The sequence below is a fragment of the Schistocerca americana genome, chromosome 4 (assembly GCF_021461395.2).
Source record: "Schistocerca americana isolate TAMUIC-IGC-003095 chromosome 4, iqSchAmer2.1, whole genome shotgun sequence".
NCBI lineage: Eukaryota > Metazoa > Arthropoda > Insecta > Orthoptera > Acrididae > Schistocerca > Schistocerca americana.
The window spans coordinates 692,136,508-692,143,254 of NC_060122.1; the positions used below are offsets into that span (position 1 = coordinate 692,136,508).

The 6,747-nt window shown below is 38.3% G+C and overlaps 1 protein-coding gene across 1 annotated transcript in view; it reads right to left on the minus strand.

The window, feature by feature from the left end:
- The window catches only part of LOC124612607 (dnaJ homolog subfamily C member 22), a 62,906-nt gene extending 58,873 nt beyond the window's left edge, over positions 1-4,033 (minus strand). Inside the window, exons 1-2 of the mRNA XM_047140900.1 lie at positions 3,677-4,033; positions 2,918-3,065 (exon numbers count right to left, since the gene is read on the minus strand). Of these exons, the coding sequence (XP_046996856.1) occupies positions 2,918-3,065; positions 3,677-3,916 (388 nt within the window). The 5' untranslated portion in view covers positions 3,917-4,033. The remainder of the gene's footprint in view (positions 1-2,917; positions 3,066-3,676) is intronic.
- Positions 4,034-6,747: the final 2,714 nt, after the last annotated feature.

Genomic DNA, 6,747 nt, shown 5'->3' on the forward strand with positions numbered 1-6,747 from the left:
TGACATTGTAATTCTGTCAGAGACAGCAAAGGACTTGGAAGAGCAGTTGAATGGAATGGACAGTGTCTTGAAAGGAGGATATAAGATGAACATCAACAAAAGCAAAACAAGGATAATGGAATGTAGTCTAATTAAGTCGGGTGATGCTGAGGGAATTAGATTAGGAAATGAGGCACTTAAAGTAGTAAAGGAGTTTTGCTATTTGGGGAGCAAAATAACTGATGATGGTCGAAGTAGAGAGGATATAAAATGTAGGCTGGCAATGGCAAGGAAAGCGTTTCTGAAGAAGAGAAATTTGTTAACATCCAGTATTGATTTAAGTGTCAGGAAGTCGTTTCTGAAAGTATTCGTATGGAGTGTAGCCATGTATGGAAGTGAAACATGGACGATAAATAGTTTGGACAAGAAGAGAATAGAAGCTTTCGAAATGTGGTGCTACAGAAGAATGCTGAAGATTAGATGGGTAGATCACATAACTAATGAGGAAGTATTGAATAGGATTGGGGAGAAGAGAAGTTTGTGGCACAACTTGACCAGAAGAAGGGATCGGTTGGTAGGACATGTTCTGAGACATCAAGGGATCACCAATTTAGTATTGGAGGGCAGCGTGGAGGGTAAAAATCGTAGAGGGAGACCAAGAGATGAATACACTAAGCAGATTCAGAAGGATGTAGGTTGCAGTAGGTACTGGGAGATGAAAAAGCTTGCACAGGATAGAGTAGCATGGAGAGCTGCCTCAAACCAGTCTCAGGACTGAAGACCACAACAACAACAGTACTCAGAATGTTTAGACAGTTTCTTCTTCAGAAGACAGAAGCAGGCAGCACATAAGGAGTTGCTCCAAGCACTAAACTAAAAACCTTACTCAGAGAAGAAATGTATTATAAAAAGAATGAACTCCTAGAGTAAAAAGGCATCCTTGTGAGTAAAAATAGCAGAATTTTTTTTTTTACTTGCGTCATGAAGACAGAATTGTGTGCTTATAACAAATTATAGTGATAAAATGTCAAGTTATTTCTACTAGAGGTCAAAATGTGTACTACCATTCATTCTACACTATTAAGTATTCATTTGACTTATGTGATGAAGATAAAAATTTTGTGTTTTAATTTAAATCATAATGACAAAATGCAAATTTCATTATTTATTTGTGGCACAGGGATAAAAGTGTGTACTTCCATTCATTCTGCTACTTTAAGCATTCAATCGAACTTTTACCAGTAGAATGTGGGCTGTAATATTGTCCACAATCAATCATTTACAGAAAATAAGTATTTGTACGATACATAAAATGCTCACATAGTTTTGTATTATTTCACTATAGAAGACTGCATATAGGACACTGGCGCGACTTATTCTTGAGCACTGCTTGAGTTTTTCGGGTCCGTACCAGGTCAGATTGAAGGAAGACGTCGAAGCAATTCAGATGCGAGCTGCTAGATTTGTTACCGATAGGTTTGAACAAAACATGTTATGGAGATGCTTCGGGAATTCGAATGGGAATCCCTGTATGGAAGGTGACATTCTTTTCGTGAAACACTAATGAGAAGATTTAGGGAACTGGCATTTGAAGCTGACTGCCGAATGATTCTACTGCCACCAACACACATTGCGCATAAGGACCATGAAGATAAGATACAAGAAATTAGTGCTCGTTTGGAGGCATACCAACAGTCATTTTTCCCCTTGCTCTAAACACGAGTGAACAGGAAAGGAAATGACAAGTAGTGGTACAGGGTACCCTCCAATACGCACTGTACGGTGGCTTATTGAGTATTTGTGTAGTTGTAGATATTACTAGTACAACTTGTGTACATATGTAATCAACAGGATCAAACACAAAAAAATCAAAATCAAATCTTGCTGCAACAGTCACGACTCAATATCACAGGAGGAAAAGTGACTGTGATTGCTAAGACTGAACTTCCAAACCTGTAGTATTCCAGAATTCAAATCTTGAATTTGGTATCTTAATCTTGTTTGGCTTTGGTGTCTTACAATTTATGCCTCAGAACAAATGTTTTACTAGCATCCTCTAGTTATGTGTTACTGTAGTTTTTATCCCTATCAGTATCTTTCTCCTAACAGAGAAACAACTTCTTAAATTCAGTAGTTTTGATACTTGACATGTGAAAGCTAGATATATGACAAAAACTTCTCTGCTATCAATGGATGTCCGTTGTGCTCCCACTGATTGTCTTTTTATTCATTAAGTAGGTGTCCTCCTCTGAATCATCAGTGCCCTGTAAATTACTTAAGTTATAACTTTGAGTTTTTTGAGTGCATCTTTCACAAGGCCTCTCAGACTAACTGTTTATGACCCTAATGCTGCGCTCCAGACCCTCTCCTCCTTTGCAGCTATTCAGTATCTCAGTAACTTGTGTGGAGAGGTAACTCCCTAACTTATGAATAATGTGTGTTTCTATTATTCTTGCTTTCGCCCTTAGCTCATACAAAGGTAAATCCAAAAAATAACAATACATGAAATGTACTGAATTACAGAGCAAATCAGTTAAAGCTGCCACACACGCAAAATTATTGTGAAATTGACTGCTTTATTGTTGAGTTTGGTTTAGAAAAAGTTCATGTAATATTTCCATTAAGATCCAGACAGTTGGACTCAGAAATCCAGTGATTAAATACTTCATGCAGAGCAGGCCATGAGACTGAACTGATACACTGTATCCAAATAAATTAAATGTCCGCAGCATATGGTCATCATACAATTCTGTATTTAAAAGGAACATTATTCACAAATGTTTCACTTATCAATGAAACACAAATTCCATCATTATGTTTGCTATTTGTTAGAGCACATTTATTTCTTTGAGACAGAAAGATAAAATGTTTATAGCACACTTCATTTTGGAACACTCATTAAATGATGCTCAGGTAGGAATTTTAAATTATTTCTCACCTAAGGCACATGCAAGAGGCACGAAGACAACCAACCAGTTCCAGTCAATACCACCAACTTCTTCTTCTGGTATGGCTAACATCAAAACAGAGGTAAATACGTAGGCCACAATTATCATTCCTGTGTACCTCGTCAGTGAGAATGGAGGCTGAAATTGGGCAAGTCATAAGTATATTGCACGAAGATTTAATTTTCAAAAAGTTAGTTTCTTTCATACCCTCCCCATTGGGCTTTTCCGATCATAGAATACAGCAACGCAGACAGACATGTCACTTGAGTGTCACAATTTATTTGATCTGTTTTCCTACTGATAGAGCTACTGAAATAAAAAATTAAAATACAAAAAATTTAACTATAACATTGAGTAACTTCTGACAGCAGATGTTCTATTGTTGGGAACGTTAGGTGACAAGATTACATTGTCAGAGCACTTCTGTGCTCAAAGGCCAATGATATGTAACTATTTTGCCGAAAAGATCTTATGACACCCTGAAAAAAAAAGGTATTGACAAACATTTGACAAGTTCGTCAACCATTGTTAATACGCTATGTCCCCACAAATCATCTGCAGCTAACAGCGCAAAAATGCATATATTAGAAGTTCTTTATTACGGAACTGAAGGTAACAAATGTCTATTACTATTCGTCGTTGCTATCTAGAGCATTTAACTTTATCACAATAAATGATGTAATGAAAACATCAATAGATATAATGCTTAATTAGCAAGCACAGTATTTAATGAAACACTGAATACTTACTGTATTATGTTTCCTGATTTTTTCGACGTACTTTTCCATAAACTTCTCATCTTCATTTGCATCTGCCACATATTCCGGGATAAAAACTATATCTCGCAGCCAACCACATCCAACATATCCACCGAGGGTACAACACCACAGAAAAGCCTGCAAATCTCTTCCTAAGTACAAGTGATGCAAACCAAAGACACCACCAACTAACCATAATAGATATGTTAAAAACACACTCTTCTTCGCCATTTCTTCTCTTCTCGTTGGTCGCGCAAATAAAATAGGTTACCTACTCTTACAAAACCCACAGCATTCACAACTGTTTCGTTGACACACATTCACCGGTCGCGCTTACGGTACTCCGGCCTTACGCCACATGGCCCACGGCTGCCAACGTCTGTGGAATGAACGCAACTGTCAGGTGACTTAAATAATTTTGTTCATCGATGTAATATTTACAAGTTACAAGATAAAATCAGTTCTTACGTACGTACAATGTTTTTTTATAACGATCAATACACAATTGACTCGGAGATATGTCATAGCTGCTTTTTAAATTGTTTTCGTGATTTCATACTTGAGTGATTGGGATGTTCTGTTCCGCTTGGCTATTGTTTCTGCTGATCGAGAAGCTTGGAGGAAATTTCGAAAGCTGGGTAAACTCCTCAGACTCCTTACGTGAACTACTATTTCGTCAGATGTCATAAAGTAAGATTTTATGTGTAAATATCAGGTAATCTATGATGTCATTTAAATTGCGAACATTGATATGATTGATAATAAGCGTTTCCTTTTTTCCCCCCCCCGCTAATACCAAACAGCCGGACGGTGTGGCCGAGTGGTTCTATGCGCTACAGTCTGGAACTGCGCGACCGCTACGGCGCAGGTTCGAATCCTGCCTCGGGCATGGATGTGTGTGATGTCCTTAGGTTACTTAGGTTTAAGTAGTTCTAAGTTCTAGGGGACTGATGACCTCAGAAGTTAAGTCCCATAGTGCTTAGAGCTATTTGAACCATTTTAATACTGGACTAGTCTTCCAGTTAAACCTCGGAAACCTAGTAGCTTTATGGAACTTCGAACGGGACATAAAATCTATGCCACAAGTTAAGCTTTAGCAGGACATACTGTATTGTTTTCCCTCGTCAACAGGGTGATGTTGCGACCCTGTGAGAGAAATTCGACGGGCCTCAAATGCTGAAATCCTCTGTAACCGTAAACGAACAAATGCGCCCAACTATGAAAGTATTTAGGACGAGGAATAACTCACTCTACTAACATACAGAACCTATTTTTAAATTGAATTCTTTCCTTCTCTCTCTTTATTAATTAAAATATAATACATTGTACGGTTAGAGTTTAATACAGTAGATTTGATGCTTACGTCCCCCTTGTTCCATCGCGATTCAGATTTTCCGTGTTTGCTAAGTTAGATCGTATCATTCGTTTCAGAAGGCGAACAGTTCCTTCCAACAACCCACGTACAGATGGACCAATAATTTTCAGTCTCCACTGATCTCTATGACAAAGGGACGGAAAATCCCATTGGAAATGATGAAAATAAAAGTTGGCTGCAGCACAGTTCCCAACAGGTAGGCATGAGACCTCATATTCTGCTGGATTTACTGCAAAAACAACTTTAGCGGTACGTAAGATTTCACAAGTTCACGCCCTTGCAAGTGATTACATTTTTAAGGGTTGGCAACTTGTACCGGGAAATTCCCTGGAGAAGGTATTGTGGTTTCGTCACGTGGCAAATGTACTGATGATTGCCAGTAACCAATCACTAAATTACACGTCAGCAGCCGCCGCAGTGTCAGCACTTTCCGTTATGTGTCTACGATAGGCCAAGACTAGACGAAACGTGTTCAGTGTCAGGTTACTAGAAAAACATAAATATCTTTAAAGCCGCCCTCTCAAGGGACCTGACAACGCACGTAGACGAGGAGCTGGTGACGTCACAGCATGGGATTCCATGTTCCACTACACTGCCGAGCGTGAAATAAAGAATCTCGTGTGTCAGATTTTTGCCTCGTGGAGAGGAACGTGACCAGTGAGATGTGATATCGTTTTGCGTCACAAACAGATTAGAGTACCCCCCCCCCCCCTTCATATTGTATGGCGATAAACATCGTAATTACTGGGTTTTCTTTCTCACAGAGTTAGTGGTATCAATATAAGCTGAGGATCTCTCGAAAGCGTGTCGTTTTAGTTGCGATTTGTTATAATAAAATGACGGGAAACTAGATATCAGCTGGTCTGAGAAAAGACTTCCAGTAGTTGATGTTTTTACTGTGAAAATCTGTTTTCTACGAAAGTTTCAATGATACATCACAATGATATATCAATCGCGCGCATGTTTGCTACAATTTGTATATTAAATATCAAATAATGACATTTGTAGTTACAGTCTTTACGGAGTGTATACCATATACGGTAATTTAGTAAGTCGAATTTGTAGCGCGGCAGGTAGCGTAATGTGCTCGGCCCACAGTAGTGAAGTTAAACGTAGAGGGATCGGCCGCATTTCCTTCGAAATATCTTTTTCTCATCTTTTGTTTTCTAAAAGACTCTGTGTCTTTCTTATTCATTTAACGGAAGCATTATCTTAAAAGACGATTCATTTAATATAAAAAATGTATTTTTTGCAATTCTTGTTGCAAAGATCAAGGACTGGAATGTTTCCCCTGCGGCCAGAAACCTTAACGTGACTCCCAGTCTTTGAAAGTAAATACAAGTTACACACTGGAAGTTTTTGCTGTTATGAAACTTCCTGAAAAATATGTGTAGGGATCTCTAACTTTATGGACTCGCTAAGGTTTGTATCTTGCCGGTAAATGTCTTTCTCAGTGATGTCAGCTGCTTCGAAAAATTTGTTGCTTCCATTTGAATGAAATTACGAAACTAATCTCGACCTTGCAATTTTTATACATATGTGATGACGTACGTTATTTCAGAGGGTCGGTAGTCAATTCAGCTAGTTAGTTAGCTACTTTCATGTTCCGTGGGTCATTTTGCACGATAAATCCTCATGATGTGGAACGAGTCATTTTACATTCATATTGCAAATTAATTTGTAAATC